Below are 22,836 nucleotides of genomic sequence, written 5' to 3' on the forward strand. Positions count from 1 at the left end.
TTTTCTGGGCGGCAAATAATGAGCGATATGAACGGCAGACAAAGTAGGCCATGGAAAGTCTGCCCGGAAAAGAGAAGAAGACAAAAGGACCAACCATAAGCACTCTATCATTCAACTTGCGTACCCACACGCCTGCCATGCTCTGAGCGTGCCAACCACGCGCCCTTTTCTTCCTCTCTCTCTCCCTCTCTGTGTGCGCTCCTTTTGGCTGCCCTTCTCTCTCTCTCTCTCTCTCTCTCTCTCTCACTGCCTTATGTGCCACACACCTTTAACTCTACCCTTTAATATACCCCAGCAGCCAATTAAGACCTGCCACGTGCCCCACCCATTGTGGACTCCCAAGTATAGAGTATAGACTGCGCCAGTGAGCAAACTATATTAATTCTAGTAACCTTATCAGATTAGACGCGTGCCTAACTTTAATTGGAGCCCACTCCGAACTCCCCCCCCCCTCTCTCTCTCTCTCTCTGTAACCTAACACTGCCACCACATTCTAAAATTGGAGGAAAAGAAGAGAGAGAGAGAGAGAGGCAGGAGCTCCATCGCGAGTGCTCGTCTCTCCACTAATGGCGAATTAGTGGTGATATAAAGCCGTAATTAAAGGCCTCAAAATTGTCTCGGATAACATTGTGCAAGGCAATACCATGTGCTTATTGGCCGGATCCTCGGGGAACCCACATTACTCGCCAACCAAGTGATGACACGTCGCGCCACTTATCGTGGGCTGGAGGAGTCGAGGCTAGACGACAAGGCAGACATGTCTGGGCCCACCAAGGCTGCGTTGTTGCAAATCCTTCGTGGACCAACTGAGGGGAGGAAGACGGTGCTGATCTTTGCATGCTAAGAGATTGCGTGTGTGTGTGTGTTTGTGTTTGTGTTTGTGTGTATATATACGCACACACAGGCAGACACAGGAACTGTTCAGCTTGAGTAGAGAAGGGAGCAAATCCTGAGAGTTCTGTCATCTGAGCACTTGGAGAAAAGGTTTGCATGCTGTACACCAGACTCTTTGCCAGTCTCATGATTGTTTAGTTGTATATTTTGAATAGCAATTTGATATTGGCATTAGTAGCAGAAGCAATTGAGTTTGAATCATCTCTTATGTCTTGCTCCTTACTGTAGCTTGTAATGGTCTTCATCCTCTTCTTTTATCACAATATATAGATAGCTAAACAAAACACTGTCCCGAAAGAGAATACTCCTAGTATTCGCTAGTAAATCAGTTGGTTAGCCTTCCTACAAATATGAACTTAAAAAATTCCTTTAAAATAAGGTACAATGTGTTAATGTCTTTGATAGCAGCTAGGTGAGGTCGACTCATGAATTAAGGGCGTTCATTTCTACTGGAATGTGGTTGAGGTTGGATGGAGCTTTCTTTATGAGAGAGATCCAGGAGGAGGCAGTATAAAATTATCAATCTTTGACCATAACTTTAGGATCAATATAAATTCAAACAAGTTTTTATTACATTAAAGGTAGAAACTTTGGCAGCGACGTTGTTTACGACAAAGGAGCAAGTGGAATCCTTATAACTGCACTACTAGACCCTGCCACAGTCTTCATAGTGGAGCCCTCCCTTCTTTAATTTGCCTATTTCAGGTCATCCTTCCCCTTGATTGTGCCATTAAGGACCTTGGAAGATGTTTTCACTAATTTTTCAGTTTCAACTTTTGCCTATGGAACTATTTTGTTTGCAGCTTGGATGGCATTTCAAGTTTTTTTTTTAAAGAATAAATAGGGGAAAATGAGTCTTTTCAATGCATGTATAGAATTCTATCTTGATATGTTGACATATGGTTCATTGTAGGGTTAAGACTAAATAGAGACAAGTAGTCTTTGGAGGCATGTATAGAATGTTATCTTAATGAGCATATGCGCCATTGTAGGACTAAGACTAAATAGAGACAACTAGTCTATCACCGTGTGAATACAACTTTATATTGACCCCACTACCACCACTCTTTTAATAAGAGCGACACAATTGGATTTAATTAGTCGACCAGTAATAGCCTCACATAGCTACAATTTAGGATTCTAAAATCAACTCGGTGCTACTGTATTGCTTTATGAGAAAACTACTTCTTTACACACTCTCTCTCTCTCTCTCATGCCAAGCCCCAGCTCAGGTCGCAAATCCATCGCATGGGGTTCCACTTTAGGAGCGTTTGTTTCTTTGCCTGCTTGTTGGTTTCGTACTCCACTCTTGGGACTGAGGAAAAAGGATGTCTTTTGTCCTCTGTCCCCGCAAATGGAGATGAAAGAGGTGAGCACTAAATGGGAGAAAGTGGGCTTTGGTTCTCGTAAAGCTAATATATTTCGACCATTTTTTGGGTTGAATTCAAAAACCCATCTCACATTTCGTGCATAAGTCGCCCTACAGCTCGCACGAAGTGGATAGATGCGATCTTTTGCACTGGTAGAGGTTATGTGGTTGGGTGGGTGGGATGGTTACCCCTAATTGACATCAGAGAAAGAAAGAAAGAAAGAAAGAAAGAGGCAGCGCCTTTGCCTTGCCGTGGAAACCCGGCGGTATTCGCTGTCTTGTGGTCTTTTCGACCCTCTTTGGAATATCATACGCATCCTTTCTGTTTCTCCGTGACGTTTGGAGAGCTTCGGCTCTTAATATTTTGTGGCAAATGGTGTGCCGATTGGCGGATACCATCCGTTTGAGAATTGCGTACAATCGCCTCCATCATTTGTGGGGCATAGATTCTTTTGGCCAAAATAAGAGTAACAAAAGAATGCACACAAATACGTTAATTCTAAACATATTTACTCTCGGTATAGATCACTTCTAGTTCATGTAGATGTCAAGTAGATGCGTCAGATAGAGCCTTTGCCTGACATGGTGGCTTTGATTCATACAAGTTATTAATTCCACAAGCGATTCTTCGTGTGGGACTTCTAAATGTGTTAGTTTGCTAAAAGTATCTAGAAATGGAGACAGTGTAAGCGACTTCTATCAAAATTATATCTCGCCGTCGACGTCAAAAACTAAGGTTCACCTACTAAGGCGAATTAGTTTTAACCAGGCGACTTGCGTATACATTTGAGATTTAGTTTGATCAAAAACTTGTTTGATATTACGTCATTGACACGACGTGAACTGATGGCATTTTTTTGTCGGGATGTGGATCCTATTTCCCATGAGGGAGGCGTGATATGGTGAAGGCATTGATGTAGCATCACTGTTGCGTTAGGCATGAGAGTTTTCGAGGTACAATGCTATAAAGGTTTCATCTTTGATATGGGTTCTTGGAGAAGATCTAGTGTGAAGCTTCCTTTTGCCTCATCTTTTAGGCGGGTATATTGGGGTTTAAATTCTTCACGAGTTCTGTTCCGGGTTAGTTTTGTTTTATCTACCTCGCTTTCTGCTGTCCTGTGGTCATTAAAGTGAAGCATTTGTTGGTAACTGTAGTGCTTCTTGTGCAGAGCTTTGTACTGACCACTTTGGTCATATATAACAAGGTGTCGAATTCGCAGGTCTGGTGCTGTCTTCTCAGTTCGTGTTGTTCTGCATGCTTAAAGATTGCTGAGAAGAAGCATTGTAATTGCAGACGCATTGTTGGTTATCAGAGAGGTTTTCATTTCTAATTGATGGAAGCTGCTACTAATGGTTCTGAGAAGCAAATCCCCATCGCTGATCCTACCAAAGAAACATTGGATTGCCGAAATGCATCAAAGGTAGGAATGAATGGCAAAGACACTACCAAAGAGGAAGAATTGTTACCTCAAGTGATCAACAAGCCGAGAAAGACCGGCCTCTATCTTTTTGTGATGAACATCAGGTATTACTTACCTTTTATTGCCATTTACTGGAAATTGTTGTTTGAGATGAAACAAGGTAACATTGTTCAGTTTCTCAGAATTCATTCAATTTGCTCTTTCTGGGGCTTAAATTAATCTGATTTGATTGTTGGGTTTGGTTAATCAGGCATGTCTTGAAGCTTGACGAGCTCGGTTTGGAGATTATGCGGATTGCTGTCCCTGCTGCACTGGCTTTAGCAGCTGACCCACTTGCTTCTCTAGTTGACACAGCATTTATTGGCAGACTAGGTTTAACATCTCTGATTCCTTTCATATTCTTTTGAAGATTCACTGGCAACCTTATGATTCAGTCATCTAGTGTATTCTCCTAGGCTTCCTACAAAAATGTTAATGTCTTCTTAATGGCTTGTTAGTTGTGCTATTCCTGTCTGGAATTACATGGCCTCTCTCTGTCAGAAGCTTCAGTATTGCAATTATAATAAGGGGAAGCTATTATATATTATGATTGGATTCGTTTCTGTATAGACAATTTAGGGCTGAATACTATCAGAGAATACATAGTGGTACAATAGGAGCGTCAACCACTTCAAAATGCTTTTGTTCCTCGTGGTATTTCAGCAAGAGATTCTTTAGTAATGGAAACTAGAACAGAGTAATGAATGGCTAAATTTTAGTTAATTGGGGAAAGGGATTAAGTCTTCGTCTGTTAACCATGCAAGCTATGATCTTTCCCTTGATATCTGTACTTATTTACTCTTTTAGGCTCCTACATTATGACAATTTGACTTTTTGATTTATGGAATACAGGCTCTGTGGAGATTGCTGCTGTGGGTGTTTCTATTGCCATATTCAACCAGGTCTCCAAAGTTTGCATCTACCCTCTTGTTAGTGTTACAACATCATTTGTGGCAGAAGAGGATGCTATAATTAGCGAAAGCATTGAAGAAGAGAAAAGCAATGACCTTGAAAAGGCTTCTCCAATTGATAGCAGTGGTATGCAGCAGTTCTACTATATAAGTATATATACAGAACTGCTTCATCAGAAAGAAAAAAAAAATGAATTGCTGCCTTTTGTTTTTGCGTGCAACTTTTTTTAATTTTATCTCTTTTATCATTTATAGCTTGACTAATTATGATATCGTTCTGTTTATCGTTCCTGGTTATATTATCCAGAGTCCAAGAACAAAGGATGCAACGCATCATATCTTGTCACCGAGTGCACAAATCTACCCCAACGTGAATTTAAGAAAAGATATATTCCCTCAGTTTCATCAGCACTAATTGTTGGTGGAGTTCTTGGACTTGTTCAGGCTATTTTCCTTATTTTTGCGGCAAAAATGGTCTTACAACTGATGGGTGTGAATTCTGTAAGTAATTATCCTTCTTCTGCTGAAGCTTGATAATATTTGAGGCTCTTTGATCACTTTTCTGCAGTATGGCAATTTCTGTAATGATTTGAGAAGTAATACTTAATTACTTATATGCATATTGTTCCGGAGTTCCTAATAAAACAATACCGACTGATACTTAGAATGTTAGAAAACTAATTATGATAATATGGATCAATAGTAAACAAGCAATCTTCACCCTTTCCGGTTTGCTTGAGATTAGAGGAGGAAGGTAGTGTAAACTTTTTACAACTTTTTTTTAACATATCATGCTTGTAGGATTTTATCGTGTACCAATACTAGGTTGATCTCCTCAACTAATTTTCTCACATCTTCTGTTAATGACTTTATGAAATTTGAATACTAGGTTTTTCTCATAACACATAATGCTGAACTTTCATGTTTACCAGTATTAAATTTCTCGGTAACAGATAATGCTGATCTTTCATGTCATTGAGTCTTTTTTTCTCATTGTTTGAAGTTTAACTTCTTAATAGGGTTCTCCCATGCTTGCACCAGCATTGCGGTACTTAACATTGAGATCACTTGGTGCTCCTGCTGTTCTTTTATCTTTGGCGATGCAAGGGGTTTTCAGAGGATTTAAGGACACAAAAACTCCTTTATATGCGACAGGTAATTACTTACCTAATACCTAATTAAACAGCATACATACAATATCATTCATCTAATCTTGTCAAACATCTTATGGAAATACCACTTGTGTTACAATATGGCTGTCATTGAGTTATGCATGTTGCTCCACTAGTATGCCGTTTCTTAAATCCAAGGTAATATATTCACCTCTAATTAACACATAATACCGCTACTAATATCAAGTTAAAAGCTTGCCGAATGGTATTTGAACACAAGAACCAGATGCCAATATTAAACAAATGTCGATTATGGTAACATTTGCAAAGCGTATTAAACAAATGCCAATTATGGTAATATATCTGCTGATTGTTGGCCTAAGTGAACTAAACAACATATTTTCCTTTGTGTCATTAATTCTTATTCAGTGCCACTGTATCACCCTTCCCTTTTCCACATTGCAGTGGCTGGAGATATAACAAACATAATATTGGACCCAATTTTGATGTTTGTTTTTCATCTGGGTGTCACTGGAGCAGCAATTGCCCATGTTATTTCTCAGTAAGTTCCATCCCCTGTTTCTTAGCTTTTTATTACGTCACTATCTTTATATTCCAATGCCTTTACTCACATCTAAATTATCGTTCCATTGCAGGTACCTAATAACAGTGATACTATTCTGTAGACTATGGCAGCAAGTTGATGTTGTGCCACCTAGTATTAAAGCCCTGAAACTTAACCGATTCCTTCGATGCGGTAGGTCATTAGCTCCTAAGTGAGCTATACGTGAGTTTTCCTGCAATACTGTGCTATTTTTATTTGGTTCCATTCTCAAACTGAACTGTCATGTGTCACAGCCTTATATCCATGCTTTGTTACTGTGAGAAATAAGGAAAGACCCTTAATTTATTAATAAAAGAAACATATAACAAGAAGTAAGAAATTTAGAAAGTTATATCCATGCGTTTTTGAAGTTATGCAATACTTAAGAAGGTATAGATATCAACCCACAATTCTCTTGCATCTATTCACAAATTTTATGTTCTGATCCTAGAATAACAGCTATTAGAAGTCTTTGAAATTCTTTCTGGAACCCCCCATAATCTCCACTTCTAATCAGATTTTTCGGTATTCTTTCTGGAAATTAGGATTCCTGCTACTAGCAAGGGTAATAGCAGTAACATTCTGCGTCACACTAGCTGCATCATTAGCTGCTCATCAGGGGCCAGTAATCATGGCAGCATTCCAGATCTGCTTGCAGCTTTGGTTGGCAACATCTCTTCTTGCTGACGGATTGGCTGTTGCTGGACAGGTTATAACTTGGAATACTCTTCTGGGAAATATTGAGCTTGCATATGTCACAGTGCTTATGTTGTGCAAAGCTATTGTTTCTCAACCATTGGGTTTATTTACTGCACTCCTTGCCGTGGTTTTCTAACAAATGTCTATGATTATTTGCAGGCAGTACTCGCCTGTGCATTTGCCAAGAAGGATCATCACAAAGTTGTTACTGCTACTGCTCGTGTATTGCAGGTATGAGGCTTCTCAAATTCTATAAGAAATCATCCTAAAATTTCCCACCACTCGCAATTTAGACGTTGATTTCCAGTTAAGCATCGTCTTGGGGATGGCCCTCACCCTTTTGCTTGGAGCTGGAATGCAGTTTGGCGCAGGCATTTTCACAAAAGACATCAATGTGATAAAAATAATCCACAAAGGAATTCCGGTATATTATTCTAAGTTCCAACAAGAACATTCGCTGATAGTATCACACTCACTATCCTGAAGATTCTTAACATCACATTTATTTGTTAGTTTGTTGCCGGTACGCAAACGATCAACTCCTTGGCATTTGTATTCGACGGCGTTAACTTTGGAGCATCTGATTACACATATTCTGCATACTCTATGGCAAGTTCTTATACAATCATCCGCTGAAACTCTCTTTAGTTAAAAGGATGTTTAATATGTACATTTGTTCCAACGATGATGATATTGATGGTTTGTATGATACTTTTTTCTTCAGGTTGCTGTAGCTGCGATTAGCATTCCTTGCCTGATATATCTATCTTCACATCATGGATTTATTGGAATATGGATTGCGTTGACGATCTACATGAGCTTACGAACATTTGCAAGCATATTGAGGTATGATAGAGCTTGTCCATGGTCATGTGCCTTGAAAAGATCCATGATGAATGGCATACAATTTCCTTCAACCCTTTTGCATAGTTATGACCAACAGAATGCTCTTCTTCAACTGAGTCCACTTGATCGTTTCCTTGTGTTTGTTTGCAGGATGGGAGCTGCAAGGGGACCTTGGAATTTTCTCAGGAGATGATTTATGGCCTTCTTTTGAGTGACTGTTGTTTTAGGCACTTATGTATAGGCATGCAATAAACAGCAGAAATCATGCATACATAATTTTGACTCTGACCTCTGATACAGAAGTCTAGTATATGATTTTGTGTGGTTATAGGAACATATCTTCCCCTCATTTCTAGGAGGAAACCTGAAACGATGACCCTCTCTCTCTCTCTCTCTCTCTCTCTCTCTCTCTCTCTCTCTCTCTCTCTCTCTCTCTCTCTCTCTCTCTCTCTCTCTCTCTCTATATATATATATATATATATATAAAGCACAGAATGTGAAAAACCCTTCAAATTTGAGAAATCAATTGGCAGTTTGGACCAACATATGATCAAAATTTAGGTGCTCTTAATTGGTGCAATAGCAAAGTCAAGTTAGCAAGGTTTTGGTTAACATAAATAAAACTATGCATCGGAGACTAGACCTCTAACAGTATCCCTTGTAACACGTTTAAGATGCTAGAAATACTGGTAGTCATTCTTTTCATTCATACAAACCTGAAGCATGTCTTCCCAAATGAGTAATGCTATTGCCCACAAACATATTGTATCCAGTGATAGTTTCTCTCTAGTAAGCCCCGTAAGTCTTTAAAGCAAATTTTGACAAGAGATCTTGAATTCGGCTGAATAAAGCCTTGGAATGCCCAAGTAGAGATAGACATCCTGCTTTTACAAATTAATCAAGGATTCTTCCGGGGTTTATCTGAGACAAAAAAAAAAAAAAAATTGAACGTAAAGCAAAATATGCACCATTTAAGGAAAAACATGCTTATACTGCAAGAATGGTAGCATCCTCAAGAGAAACCAAAGTGCACTTAGAGAAATGCCAAAAATCCAACACGGGTAGACAAAAACTATAACACAATCGTAATACAGACATCTGTTTAAAAAAGAACACCTGGTACAGAAATAAATATATTGCTAGTGTCTGACAAGGACATTAAAGAAAACGTAATACTAGTTTACTGTTCCAAGAACCTGGAGATGCTTGCAAGGGAGTTTTGAATGTCCAACAGTGTATGAGTGTATGAGTGTATGACCCAGTATATTAATCTACCAATAAAACCTACCAAAAAAGAATGAGCCGAAACAATAGCAGCAGTTTCCCAGTTGAGCCACAATAGTATAAGGCACTATAACAACCCCTGGATATCGATCTCAACAAAAGAGCATGGGTCGGGAATACCAAATTTCTTCAAAACCTGAGAGAAACAAGCATAATTAGTCACATGACAGTGGAAAAAGTGCAGACTTCTAAAGGATTCTCATCACTCAAGCTATTCCATAATAATTTGGAGTAAGCACAAGTCAAAGATGAGGATAATTAAAAAAAGAGCACTTCTCGCACCTAGGATGTCAAATATGATATCAACCCACTAGAATTTAGTATGAGAAAGCAAAATCAAACAGGGTAATTGTTATAAAATCTATGTATGGCCATTTGGCAGATAGGATAGTCATATTGGTTGGGTGCTCTGTAGACTATGCAAAGTGGGGGCAAGCCCTCCTGAGTCCTCTTGTCATGGGAACTAAATAAATAAGGTAATAGAAGTGCAATAGCATATATTTGAGTATAAGTACAAAAGATAATGCTCCAACTCAGGTGATCGTTTGTTTTTATAGCTTCTGTGGCAGGAGTAATGAAATTGTCAACATGAAACACTTGGAAGATTGAATTGTCTGAGAAAATAACCACCTTAACATAGATGCTCCCAAAATCTACAATGGATATATGACAGAAATCCATATATATATATATATATATATATATATATATATATATATATATATATATAACTATAACAGAGAATCAACAGAAAGGATAACCGAATGCTGCCAAAATGCTATCAAAACAATGAAAGAGTAGATCATATATATATTACTGGGAGATTATATATAGAAGCATAAATCATTCCACACAAAAATAAATCTAGTAGCATAAAAAAATTACTGCATTAGTCTCCTAAATCATTATGGTGCACATTTGTGATACTTTGTAGGTTACCTCAGGATGTACAACGCCAAAATTGCCAATTTGTCTGCCATTGAACATTATGCTACATTGTCTTCTTGGGAAAAATTCCGGTTCCTTCAGTCGTTTATCAATTAAAGATGTCATTATTATGGAAGAATAGATGAATAGAGAGTGACAAACAGGAACCTATCTAGATCAGATGTCACAAGCTTACCTCTGAAGACATGTTTACATAAGGTGCTCTCGCAAAGTTCATGATTCTATCTACCAAACCCACAATTTCCTGCATAAAATGTGATCAAAATATATTGGTATGCATAAAAAACACATTATTGTGTTGTAAACCTAAGCTACAAAAAAGGAAAAAGAGTTTATATTATCCTATGATAATCTTCAATGATCCATGCCCTTTTCCAAGTTGGCTTGGACAATGCACTATGCAACACACAGACAAATATAAGAAAATGAAGGAAAATAATCCATAGAGTCCAGTTATGATTCTTCTAGTATTTCTCTCCTGCCATCCTATTCTCATTAGTGCCCATCAATTATTTTTTAACTTCCTCAAAACCTTCTGTCTTTAACAAGAACTGTAGTAGCCTTCTATGGTTACATAGCAGCTAGTTAGTTAATATAATCTAGTCCAGAAAAGTTTGGACTTATCCTACTTGTGTAGTTTATCTAGATTAAAAATCTATATCCCACAAAAAATGTCACCGTTTTATTTATTTTGCCAATTTGAATACTTAACCTTAGTACCTAATATGCATTACTATAATATCCAACGAAACACATCCAATATGAACAACCTCTGCGATGGAGGTGTTTGTGCTTCCTTGTTGCTCCAAAAAAACACAAGCAGTTGAATTATTATGAAAAGAATAACAAGCCATGGAAGGAGGGAGGGGAAGGTTCAACTGCATACAGCCTGCACGAAAGATCAAATGAAAACAAAGGTAGATTTTCTCGGACACAATGATAGAAGTCCTGCTGCCCGCAATCACAGTAAAAAGATCTTACACTTTCATGATGTACTTGTTTAAATAAACAAAATTTCATTGATCATGATCACCCTAAAATATTGAAAGATACCAATAGAACATAAAACCAAATCCCAATAGTCATCTAATATGTTTACTACCTCAAATCCTGATGTCACATTGCAATACAAAGCCGCAAGTCGACGATTATTTGCAGCACCAACATCGCGTGACCCATCTAGTGTCACCACATCACCAACTTCAAATATCTATAACCAAAGGAAATAAATAAATGAAAAGAAGAGCAAGATGTAGATTTTCCATTATACCTACTTTTTCAACGTAATACAAATCTTTTCTATCTAGCATGCAAGAATTTGAAGCTGCATATCATATTAGAACATCAATAACAAGCAGTTAATACCAATTCTGCTACCAAGAATTTTGTGAGTTATTAGTTAGCAATGATAACATATACAAACAGAATTACAGAACTCTAAAACAGCCAACCCAAATGCATCAGACAACAAGAACTTAATATACCCCGGTAAATATTACCAATCTTGTTAGAGAAACAATGACAAGAAAATGCACACGAGATATAATGAACCACCAAATACTGAAACTAAAATTCCACACTGAGAGTTGGAACTGATGTTCTGACCCTTTAAACAAATAAAATGTGAAGACAGAACAGAATTTATTAGTTGGAGATAATTGTTGGAAGTTGTTATGAGAAAAGAAAGAACTAATCAACTAAGCAAATTTATCGCATGGATGAACATAACCAATCAACAATCACCAAGTATTAACTTCCATATATAGCTTTTCACAAGATTGAGGAAGTTAGTATGCAGACTAAGAAGAGCAACAAGACGGATTAGTTCAGTTTGCTCGATGGATCGAAGATGGAAATCAACATCAATAAACTGAATCAGTTTTCCCACAGCAAGTAAAAGATTGGACGAATATAGATGATATCCTTTCTTAAAGTAATACATAAACAATCACTGAAAGAACAAATTAGCAACACAGGAGATCTCCACAAGGAGTACCTTTATGGGCCTTGGATGGTCTATATTGTGCTTCAAAGTTTTCAATAAGCATGACATGAGACTTGTTCGAACAACCTGCAGAATTCCAAAGTGCCAAACAAACACTACATTTGTTGAGAATTAATCAAATTGGGAAAAGGAAGGGACTCATTAAGCCTTCAATCAAACACATGATTAAAAATCAAAATTAATATTATATCTAGAGAAAATTTCAAGTGTATTAGGTCCAAATTTGTATAAGAAGATATATAGAGGGTTGACATCTAAGAGGATGAGAAACAAACCTCAAATTCTGATGTTCGTGGATTTGAAATAATAACTGCTTTCTGCCCATTTTCGTTCCTCTTTAACATTGTAAAGTTTTCTTCATGCGAGCATAAGACCCAAGTGAGCACCTCCATATACCCAGCCCTTGTAACCTGTAGAAAGATGGAAGGACATTCAACGAGAGAACATTAATAAATAAATAAAAACATAGCTCAAAAGAAGAACTATTATGCCACTTAGCTACAACTGTTTGATCTCAGACCTCAGAAGTTACTTACTAGGAAGGTTCTCAATTAACTATCAAAAAGAAAGTGTCCCACAACAATAACAAGGCGCCAAGTAAGAGAAGTCATTATTATAAGTAGAATGAAATAGTACTCTAATAGAAAATACAATGGGGAATCTTCATCCCTCGAACAAAAGGGAACAAGGAACAGCCTTCCAGAAAACAATTAGCATTTTAGGGTGAAAGATGGCACAGCTAATATTGCAGTGCTGAAAATAGCAATATTTTGTACTATATAAAAGGTTATGTCAAGAAATAGAAGTCACTTAAAAGTTGAGAATTATTTATATTCTATACAGATAAGACTGGATAAACATTCTATACTAAATATTTCCCTCTCCCATGTTGCAACTCATATAAGCATCACAAGTGGCATCATAAAGGGGTATCAAGGAGGAGCTTCTTTTTTTTACCCTCCATCATCTCATGTCTTTTTCATTGTGAGTCTAGATTAAATTCATTTTAGATTTGACATGAATTTTTTTTTTTTAAAAAAAGTTTCAGCCAAGTTTTGACCAATCTGACTGATATGACTCAGACGGATTGGCCAATCTAGTCGATATGGCCGAAACTAACCGATCCCAGATCGAAACTAGTAACTAGACTGGTTTTGGGTCAGGATCAGAATTGGTTATGGCTGATCAGATCCAGATTGGCCAATCTGATTTGGGATAACCAATTTTGGCAACCATAATTTGATCTCACATGTAGATGGCATCTTTTCACCCTTTACATATCCACACCTATAAATCTGTGATTGTGATGGGCTTCCATCAACTTCTTTTATCAAGCATTCCCTAGCATCATCTCCCATTGCTCCAAATTAGAGACGGTAACCCAAATCTCATTACTTCATTAGGGTGCTTCTACTAGACAAGTTTCTCACATGGATATTCAATGTTTGACTTCCAATCATACAAGAAAGTCGGTACCATCCAAGTACATGTTATCTGGAGAAAAGCATTGTAAATAGCACATAGCACAGGCCACGAAGAATATTTGGATCTTTTCAAACAACCAAAAACATGAATGGTCAGATGAATGCGACAATACTGTCATTATTGCAAGATTGGGTGAGATATGAGATAGCAAACAGCCTAAGTATCTAAAATTAAGAATCGCCTGATTACCACCGTCCCCAATCACAATATTACATCTAATGATGTAATTATGCAGGTTAGCAGAATTTGACCTTATATATACATCTGACTTTTTGCTTAATGTCTAGGTGCTGGAAAGCGAAATAAATGATTTTTGGATCCACCAAGGAGTAAGAAAGACATAGATAGACTTATCTTGCAGTGTCTGTGTCAGCTGTCAGTTCACCACCACAGCACCACCTAGTTACTAGTGTACCATATTCAGTTCAAGGTAGTTTGGTTATAGAGCATATCTTAAAATTACTCCGACAAAGTTTATCACACAGAAGATAACTAGCTCAGCTTATCTTGCAATTATCTTTAAGTAGCACATTCATAACATGCACCATAATGAAATGGCTATTAAAAATGGATTAGCTAGCATGCAACATCATTAATCAAGAAGCCAATTATCAGTAATTGCAAGTTAAGTTCCGCCAGCGAAAACACTATCTTCAGAGATAAACAGAAAAGATGGTTATAATGATATATCTGAAATATGCAGTGTAATGCATGCTAAAGAGTGCCGTTTTTGGAGGCCATGCTTATACAAACTAAGACTATTTCTTTCTTTCATCAGTTAGGAGCCATGTGGGATGAAAGTGCTGTGCATGGTTTGAGTGAACATGGAACTTAAGCCAAAGTCATATAGTATTAGAGCATAATATACATAAAAAGAGCATGATATATAGGTTTGTAAATTGTAAGTGAGACAAGTTTCTTCCTTTTCATCTTGCAAGATTAAAGGACTTCCATATCTCGTGAACAGAAACTGAACTTTGTAAAACAAGGGAACCAGAAGGAATCAAATGGTTATGTTTTCTCATCAGTACCTCAGCTCTAATTTTATCAGAAAATAGGTTCAAAGGCTGCCTTCCGCCTGTTGTCATGCACTTTGGCTTCGTTTTTGTAATATTATTGTAGCCATAAGCAATAGCAACATCCTTCAAAGAGAAATAAGAGGAGATGAGCATGAAGATCAAGAAGAGAAGAGATGGCACCCACTGAATTCACATACATAAAATCAATTCAGTCTAACTTCTCCTATAACTACACACACCTCCATGATATCTCGGGCATGTAAAATGTCACTTCTCGTAGGAGGTACAGACACAAGTATCTTATGATTTTCACCTGCAGACAAGGACTTCTCAGCTTGCAATTGCATTTTGTTCAATAGGGGAATGACCTGTCATGACAAGTACTCAACAAATTAATCTCATTTGAGGAATGAAATTTGGGATGATTAAATTAGATCGTAAAGTAAAACGAAATTATTAAGAAAACTCACATAAAATGTGTAATCATATGTTCTAACACACACACACACACAAACACAGAGAGACTAATGGAAGGAAGGTAAAAATGTAACAACTTAAAAAATACACAAAAGGTTTAGCTAATGTCCACCATCAAGAAATGTCAAACAATTTCCTTTCCATGTGACCAAAATAAACAAGCATGTAATCATATAAATTGGCACATACGACAATAAGCAAGTAACTACATTATATAATAGTCACAATATTATGTAGATGTTGGAAGCCTAGGGAGAATACTAACTGGTAGATATAAATTGACAAATTTCTAACTCTCAGGGATCCACAAGTCTAACAATCTTCTCTTAGTTGTACCCAAGGCAGGAGTTTAAATAGCAAACACACAAATTCTTAACATGAAATGCGAACTAAAATTTAGAAGTAATGCAGAATTAATATAGTTATCTAAACCATTTTTTATGAAAGAAAGATGGAAGGCTTAACTTTTCTTGTGAATACCCTTAGAAACACAGTAGGTTAACCAGAGCAAGTTCATAAAAGCCGAGACAACATCTAACAAAGCCACAGCAACCATGAGATGGAGGTACAATAGTAATAATAATAACAGAGAAGCATTACATGCAACATCCCTATCTAGTGGCCCTTACACCATCAACCTAGGGTCATAATCTTTTCCTGCAGAAACTCAACAACTTTTCAAATCTTTTCCTTCTTCTGGCTCTCTATCTAGAACAAGTTCTGCCGACAGAAAATAGACTTTGCCTTTGTAATTTGACTTTTGTATTCCATCAAGAATTTCTCAAACTGACCTCATTCCTCAAGTCCATGGTCTTCCAGCATAAATTATCTCCTTCTCAATAAAGCCAGCTTATTCCTCAAATCAAGAATAGTGGAACTCTTGCTAAATCAGGAAATAGTGAAAGCAGATAAAACAAGCATGAAGCTCGTTCTGATAGTAAACAAATTTATTTCACTTGGCCAATTTCCAAACTGATTTGCACATGTTACTTCAGGGCAAGGGATTTGCAGCTACTTCTAAAAAGCAGCCGTTCATCGGCTACTGGAGCTACCAATCCAATGAATTGGGCTCTACAAGGAGCAGCACAGAGTGGACGGAAGGACACTTCAGAAGAGTCTGACAGTGGAAAAGACCTCTACGAAATAGAGATTTAAAGTTTAAACAATGATCTCACTGCATCTGAGCATGCATCAAGAAAACATTGCAGATACTGAAGCCTTCTCTAGACAAGTAAAAGATCAAATTCAGTTTCAATCTGTCCCTTGAAAAGAAGGAAATGTTCCGAATTTTTGGTCTGTCCCTGTTATCGACTTTGATCCAGTATTTTTGGTTGGTCGTTTTAAATATAAAAAAGAATAAGTTCAGAAAGACCAGAAGAATAGAGATTCTCTTAAAATATGCAGAAATTAGGAAATTCAGTTAGTCACTCAAGCATAATGGGGAACATCCCTCAGACACAGACAAAACTCCACATAGATCAGTGCATACAGCCATATAACTTGTATCATAGTTTCCTTGTAAACAAGCTACACTGACCACTAGAGTTCATTTAAGGATGACATCAAACAAGCTAGTCCATCAAGTTATCGGACTGCTGCCTGAAAAGTTGGATTGCTCTTCTTTGTTATTTCAGAATTTCATGCCAATGTTATTCTATGTATACATAAGCATGAGTTTAAAAAATCAACTTTGCATCCATGATGATATGTTGTTAACTAGTTGAAAAGCCAGCATGGCAGCAACTTCAGACTACTTCTCTATCAGAATTAAACAACCGTGACTGTCTATCTGTCAGTCAGATTGAATGCATTATGAAAATTGAATAAAATATCATCGTCAAGTTCATAGACCAAGACCTTCCACAAATGCTAAACAACTCATGTCAAATTCAATTGCAGGAAATTAGAAAGCAGACAGACAGATAAGATCAGAAATGACCACTAAGTATACTAATACAAAGTTGTATGGCATATTAACATCACAAAGATCAATGAAATGCAAAATCATGAAAAATAGTATGGCATATTAGTATACTACTACTAAGTTCATGAACGAATATAAGTGGAATCAGAAAATATGCATTCGAAGATGAGAATAAGTCCCCACAGGTTTTTGAGTTTGCTATAATAATATATAACTTCAGTAATACCTTTGTTTCCTCCAGAGAGACACCAATGGGACCAATAATATCAGAAAGAAGAACCTCCATTTTTGTAACCGAAAGATCAGGGTAAATGCTAGACTTGCCATCAGAATAAATCACTTCAACTGGTTCGACCTCAAACTTCCTTTCACAGTATTGTGAGAACATTGTAACCTACAGAATTGCAAGAAAGACAATGTAATTAGAAGTTTTGCCATCAGCTAAAGCAAAAGTACTGAAAAGAAAAGTTCCCTCTTTCCCTGCCTACCATTGTATTCAAAACAATGTTTGCCTTTGTTAGATCAGTAGCTGTACATTCAATGAGTACATTTTTTGTCTTCAGAGTGATAGCTGAATGCGCTCCATTAATAATTGGAGGCAATGATAATACCGTTCTGCAAATACCCAGATGTCATTCAGAGTATCAACAAATTGTCAAAAACAAATGAATGCTACTAACTCTCTCCATTGGGAGGTTAAGTGGGGAAAAGAATTTGAACTCAATTCATTCAAATAATTGCCTTCATAAATATATCTGTAATGGCTAACCACTAGCATAAGTTCATTATCTTAAAAGAGCCACAAAGTCATCTGTACGGAAAATCCAAGATGAATCGTAGGCTGCTCTGCCTCGGCTTAGAATTATAATGTAGTGCTCAGACTTGGCTCTAGCTTGGGTTGAGCCTTAACCTGTATATGCTCAGGCTCAGTACAAGAATCCTTGTATAAAGCAAACCCTCAAGAATCGAGCCACAAGCATAGTGTTTTCCAAATTTCATGCTTGAATTTGCTTGTTTATGCAATGAACTTTTAATGATGCTCACACTCAGCTTATTTTACTACAAAGTGAAACCCAAAATGAATTTCTGATACTTAGCACACCCCATTCATGAACAACTGGGTACCCAAGCAGCCCTGGTCAATAGAATATTTGTATACTAACTGAAAAATACACCTATAAGACAAGACAAAACCAGCATAATGTAATCAGCTTACATGTCAGAAAAACAATCAGATAATAATTGCCTCACCTTTTGCTGTCATATATCACAGGGTACACAGGGGAATTCTCAATTATATGCAAGAACTTCTTCAATTTCATATCAGACTGCCAAAAATAATTGTGAAAGAACCCATCAATAATACAAATGCTGAGATAAAATTTTCAGACAAATGTATAATAAGCTTAAGGAAGAAGCTAGGCATGTCAAATCTGCCAGAATGGCATTTATAGCTCAAAAAGGTAAAATAAAGTACTTTACAAGAATAGTGACATGCTAGGCTTATCGAAGCCAGTGTTACATAGAGGTAAAAGAACATAATAGGAGTATTGTATTATTCAGCTTACTTTATAATATTCCATTAGGTCATTTGCCTTGAAGCTTTTAACCTGAGCAAAAGATTAAAAGGAATAAAATACAACATCAGTCAAATAGTTGCATTACTATCAGGAAAAAGGTAAACTCCAAGTAGCTACATTAACCTCATATCACTTATTAGTATTTATTCAGTAAAAGGACTAAAAGGAAATATGACAAATCTGAAACAGGAAATATCTCATGTAACAGAGTAGGGATAATGAATCCTAAACAGTGAGTTCAACCACCGAACTCAACTTACCATGCGAGCATACATCAAAAAGACTTTTAAATTTATATAACATACTATATACCAAGTCTTTCACCCTCTCTTTTAACTTTAAAGCTCATATATTTGGCCACCTTTAAGAATTTTTTTATGCCTGTTTGTTCATTAGACCAAGATTATTATCAAGGAAATTGTACCAGCTACAATTAAGCAGTTCGAAGATGCATCCTATGGCTCAATATATGTCTCTGTACGCATATACAAGTCGTAGCAAATGTAAAGAGAGGAATGACTTCATTAAAAGATGAGAAAATACAAAAACAGATATAGATTTCTAGCACACTATACCATTACATTAACATGGATATTGACTTGCCCCACATATGTATACTCAGTTCTGCTACCATGCAATCGTATCTCTAAAATCGAAAGCCCTTCTTTATGATATCAGCTTTCAGGCAGCAAATGGCCTATTGTATTGAAATATGGTGAAACAAGGAACCTAGCATCACACATCAAAAGTAATATGAAGATCATCTTTTTCAGAACTTACCAATAAACTTGTAATAATATGATATAGGCTTGTCCTTATGCTAGTAAAACTTCATGTGTAGATTCTTAACTAAGATAAAGAGCATGTTTGAAACTCAAACACATTGTTCTTACAAAAGCCAAACAAAAGTTAAATGCAACTACAAGATAGAAGCGCATAAGCATTCAGCTAAATATAATGAAATGTATTAAATTACCTGTTTTAGAGGGACAAATTCTATCTCTGTGGGTGGTAAAGCCTGAGGGAAGAAAATTTATCAGATTAGTATATGCAGTAAACCAGAATAAGAAGAAAGGTTGTATAACACTTACTGGTCCCCATTAATTGGAAAAGGAAAAAAAAAAAGGAAATCAATCAATTAGTGATGAATTTATACGGATTGTAATATGCCATAAACATAGGTATAAATTATAATAGCAACTTTAAAGAAAAGCACAAAAACAAAAAAATCTCCTGCCTCTGCTAGATCATCGACCATGGAAACAAAAGTTGCCCAACACCATTTAAGCACTTCTAAGATCAAACCACAATCAGGTTAATATCCTACCATTAAACTAACCCTGAGTAATCTGTGCTTCTATATGAAAATAAAACTAAGTTACAAGCAACAGTGCAACACTAAAATGTTGCTAGAACTTAGAAGATAAAGAATCAAACAAGATTCAACTATTAAAAAGAAGAGTGTTAATTAAATGTATTTCACCTCATACGAGAAAGGACCCTGTAAAGTGTCCAAATCATGAGTGCCAATAGCAACTAAAGTCCTCCGCCTGCATTAAGGGGGCAAACGTAGTGAACTTAACTGACAAAACTTACACAGGTAAAGACTAGTAAATTGTCATAAAAAGCTAACCGGCAAATATTGTGGTGGAGTTTATCTTGTAGGTCAATGAAGCTATTGTATCTCGCTTCATCAAAAGCTACTCCCCTCAGGACAGCAGAGACAATAAATGGTCTAATTAATGAAGTCTGTTAAATGATGCCAACATCAGTAAACTATTAAATCTTTACATCCAATTCAGTTATGAAATAATAAGATAACGAGAAAGATAAAATATGATGACCTGGGTAATATACTTGTATTTAAGCTTAGTTAGCACCCTTAGGAGATTCTTTTCTACCCATCTCCAAAGTGGTGGTTACTATATCTAATGTTCTAAAAGCATCCATCACACACACACACACACACACACACACACACATATATATATATATGTGCAGTTTAGAATAAAAACTTTAATTTAAAAAGAACAGATATAAGAAAAACTTGGTCTACAAAATAATAATAAAATTGAAATGGTAAAGCAGTAGGGTGCTGGTGGTCACTGGCAGGCCGCAGAAACGACAGAGCAAAGAAGAGTGGCAACTAGTTGGAAGATAGGTAAGAGTATATGGATGGGACTAGGGGAGACAGTGGAGCAGGTGATTAGAGTGTCAAGGGCTGTGAAGGCAGCTTAAAAAGTGAAGCCAGCTATTGGAGGTGGTATGGAATTGGAAGGTAGAAGAAGAGGGAGCGGTAAGTAATTGTAAAGACGGGAATCATTAGATTAAGGTGTTAGAGGAAGAGGAAGTCAACGGAGGCATATGAAAATAGGATTTGCTAAAGATGAACTCAGAAAGTAAAAAGAATAAGGAAAAGATGCAACAAAACCCTAGGGCAAAATTGCTCTGTTACCAATGAAAACATAGAAGATCGTGATCTTTTAGACCAATCAAAGCAAAAGAAATTGCTAAAGAGATAGATCACAATATGAAGAACAAAAGAGAGTGCCTTATACAAATAAATGTAATCCTACACATAAAATTGGCTATTCAACTGAAATTCAATGTTTGGCAGGTCAAAGTATAGTAATAAACCTAAAGTTTGGATCTAGATTATGACAAAATGATCATGAAGAGATCACTACAGTCGGAGAAGATCCTTCCATACAACATTTATGTGATAAGCAGATTCAATATACAAACTGCATAAAATAGTGCAGAAATTACCATGTTTCCTAAATTATCCAACAAAAACTAACTTTCAAGAGAAATTTCAATGTACAGAATTAGACCCTCAAGCACTCAACCATTACCTCTGGTTTAACATGTACTCTGAGCATAGAATTAGGTGGGATGTCTGAGATTTTGAAGACCGGAGTCTTTTCCTCCCCAATGAATATGCGAAGAGCTCGTGCTATTCCTTCAAGACAAAGCAAATCGTATCTGCATTGATGTCCAACAAACCAAAGGTAAATAAGTAATGAAGATAACACTAGTTCAAAAGCCCTCCCAAAATCAGTTACATACTTACATGGTTTAAAGTTTCAAAACGTGGTACAGTGTCAATAAAGTACTACGTTACCAAAAGGGCAAAAAAGCGATGCATAAAATCCAAAAATTCAATTTGCTAAATTCATAGCAGCAGTAAAAAGCTACTTATACACTATTAATTCGAAGAATTGTCATTCCTAACAATAAGCTAAAATGCTGACTGACAGCAGCTACATTCTAGTCCAAGTGGGACAAACGAAGCATAACAATGCATTGACAGGTCTTAGGTTAAGTTATCCCTGAAATCCAACATAACAATTAAGGACTTCTATACGATGAAGCATGGCGTCCACCAAATGCATCTACATTCTACGCGACCAAGGCTAAATTCCTGAATATGAGATCCAATTTCGTCGCATTCAACGAAAATGCGTTTATAACTCAATACCTATTCGCCGCAACCTCGATCTTATAAATCACCTCCTCATCCGAATCCTCATCTTCGTCTTCCAAGTGCTTCTCTTTCCGAATAATCGCCTTCTCCGTCGTCTATAGAACAAGAATTTTAGGCCCAATAAGAAAAGTACGTGCATCAAACACTCAAAGAAAAAGGAGATAAAACGAGAAGCGTGATTCAGGTGCCTTACCACATCGTCGAGTTCGATCCCGAACTCGAAGCAGAGCGCTTCGAACTCCTCCTGCGCTGCGATTGGAAGAGAAAAATCGAATCAGCGAACTGGAAAAGGACTGAACAAGAAAAGGAATCAGGGGAGGGCATCGGTGGTCGATTACTGTAAGTTTTGCCGATGGCTTCGAAGAGGCGGTCTCTCCCGATGCTCACCGTCGGCATGGCGGCGGAGAGGCTAGAAAATGGGAAGAGCGGGGGAGGAGGAAGGATTAGGAAAACCTCAACTATTTTCTTTATACATCGACTACCGTTACCGTAGGTAGAATTGGGCTTCCTGAAGGCTACTAGGGCTTTAGGCCCAGCCCGATACTTCTTGGACTTGATCCAGTTGAAAATGGCTAAGTAAGCGAAGAAGATAACTCATTCCCACCCACCGCTCCAAAGCACGGCAACCTGTAGCCCATGCAAAACCCCATCTCCACCACGCGTCGCCCTTTCCCGACACGTGTCATTGGCGTTAAACCTTTCCCTCTCTTTATAAAAGCCTCTCCTCCCTCC

General features: G+C 37.1%; 2 protein-coding genes across 5 annotated transcripts; one reads left to right on the forward strand and one right to left on the reverse strand.

Annotated features, from left to right (window-relative positions):
- The first annotated feature begins 522 nt into the window (after nt 1-522).
- On the forward strand, nt 523-8,817 carry LOC140777555 (protein DETOXIFICATION 42-like). 3 transcript variants are annotated; one of them, XM_073121743.1, is made up of 14 exons: nt 523-984; nt 3,484-3,788; nt 3,935-4,056; nt 4,576-4,761; nt 4,942-5,135; nt 5,654-5,789; nt 6,212-6,308; nt 6,403-6,503; nt 6,896-7,059; nt 7,209-7,280; nt 7,357-7,473; nt 7,563-7,658; nt 7,774-7,895; nt 8,046-8,817. In XM_073121743.1, the coding sequence occupies exons 2-14, from the start codon at nt 3,598-3,600 to the stop codon at nt 8,086-8,088; spliced, it is 1,641 nt and encodes a 546-aa protein (XP_072977844.1). In that variant the 5' UTR covers nt 523-984; nt 3,484-3,597; the 3' UTR covers nt 8,089-8,817. The 3 variants fall into 3 exon arrangements, with proteins under 3 accessions (XP_072977844.1, XP_072977843.1, XP_072977845.1); XM_073121742.1 differs by lacking the exon at nt 523-984 and adding an exon at nt 3,195-3,343; XM_073121744.1 differs by lacking the exon at nt 523-984 and adding an exon at nt 3,198-3,343 and having other exon boundaries at nt 3,433-3,788.
- LOC140777554 (phenylalanine--tRNA ligase beta subunit, cytoplasmic) lies at nt 8,429-22,590 on the reverse strand. 2 transcript variants are annotated; one of them, XR_012107039.1, is made up of 20 exons: nt 22,443-22,590; nt 22,298-22,353; nt 22,099-22,199; nt 21,473-21,602; nt 20,251-20,366; nt 20,101-20,167; nt 19,594-19,635; nt 18,606-18,647; nt 18,289-18,365; nt 17,526-17,652; nt 17,264-17,431; nt 14,876-15,004; nt 14,649-14,759; nt 12,408-12,542; nt 12,124-12,198; nt 11,230-11,337; nt 10,303-10,371; nt 10,119-10,202; nt 9,184-9,315; nt 8,429-8,816 (listed from the first exon to the last, which is right to left on the reverse strand). XR_012107039.1 is itself a non-coding variant. In XM_073121741.1 (19 exons), exons 1-19 carry the CDS (start codon nt 22,498-22,500, stop codon nt 9,247-9,249), a joined length of 1,764 nt encoding a protein of 587 aa, XP_072977842.1. In that variant the 5' UTR covers nt 22,501-22,590; the 3' UTR covers nt 8,938-9,246. The 2 variants fall into 2 exon arrangements, 1 of the variants encoding a protein (XP_072977842.1); XM_073121741.1 differs by lacking the exon at nt 8,429-8,816 and having other exon boundaries at nt 8,938-9,315.
- Nucleotides 22,591-22,836: the final 246 nt, after the last annotated feature.

Source organism: Typha angustifolia, chromosome 15, assembly GCF_048772165.1.
Source record: "Typha angustifolia cultivar Huaian chromosome 15, ASM4877216v1, whole genome shotgun sequence".
Classification (NCBI taxonomy): domain Eukaryota; kingdom Viridiplantae; phylum Streptophyta; class Magnoliopsida; order Poales; family Typhaceae; genus Typha; species Typha angustifolia.

Bases quoted from the DNA above. Each gene is read 5' to 3' on its own strand.
- LOC140777555 (XM_073121743.1), top strand. From the start codon at position 3,598: ATGGAAGCTGCTACTAATGGTTCTGAGAAGCAAATCCCCATCGCTGAT. The intron at 4,057-4,575 runs GTTTAACATCTC...TATGGAATACAG, and splicing joins AGCATTTATTGGCAGACTAG to GCTCTGTGGAGATTGCTGCT. The intron at 5,136-5,653 runs GTAAGTAATTAT...ACTTCTTAATAG, and splicing joins AACTGATGGGTGTGAATTCT to GGTTCTCCCATGCTTGCACC.
- LOC140777554 (XM_073121741.1), bottom strand. From the start codon at position 22,500: ATGCCGACGGTGAGCATCGGGAGAGACCGCCTCTTCGAAGCCATCGGC. The intron at 20,367-21,472 runs GTAATGGTTGAG...ATCATTTAACAG, and splicing joins GAGTACATGTTAAACCAGAG to ACTTCATTAATTAGACCATT. The intron at 17,432-17,525 runs GTAGGCAGGGAA...GCAATTCTGTAG, and splicing joins ACATTGTTTTGAATACAATG to GTTACAATGTTCTCACAATA.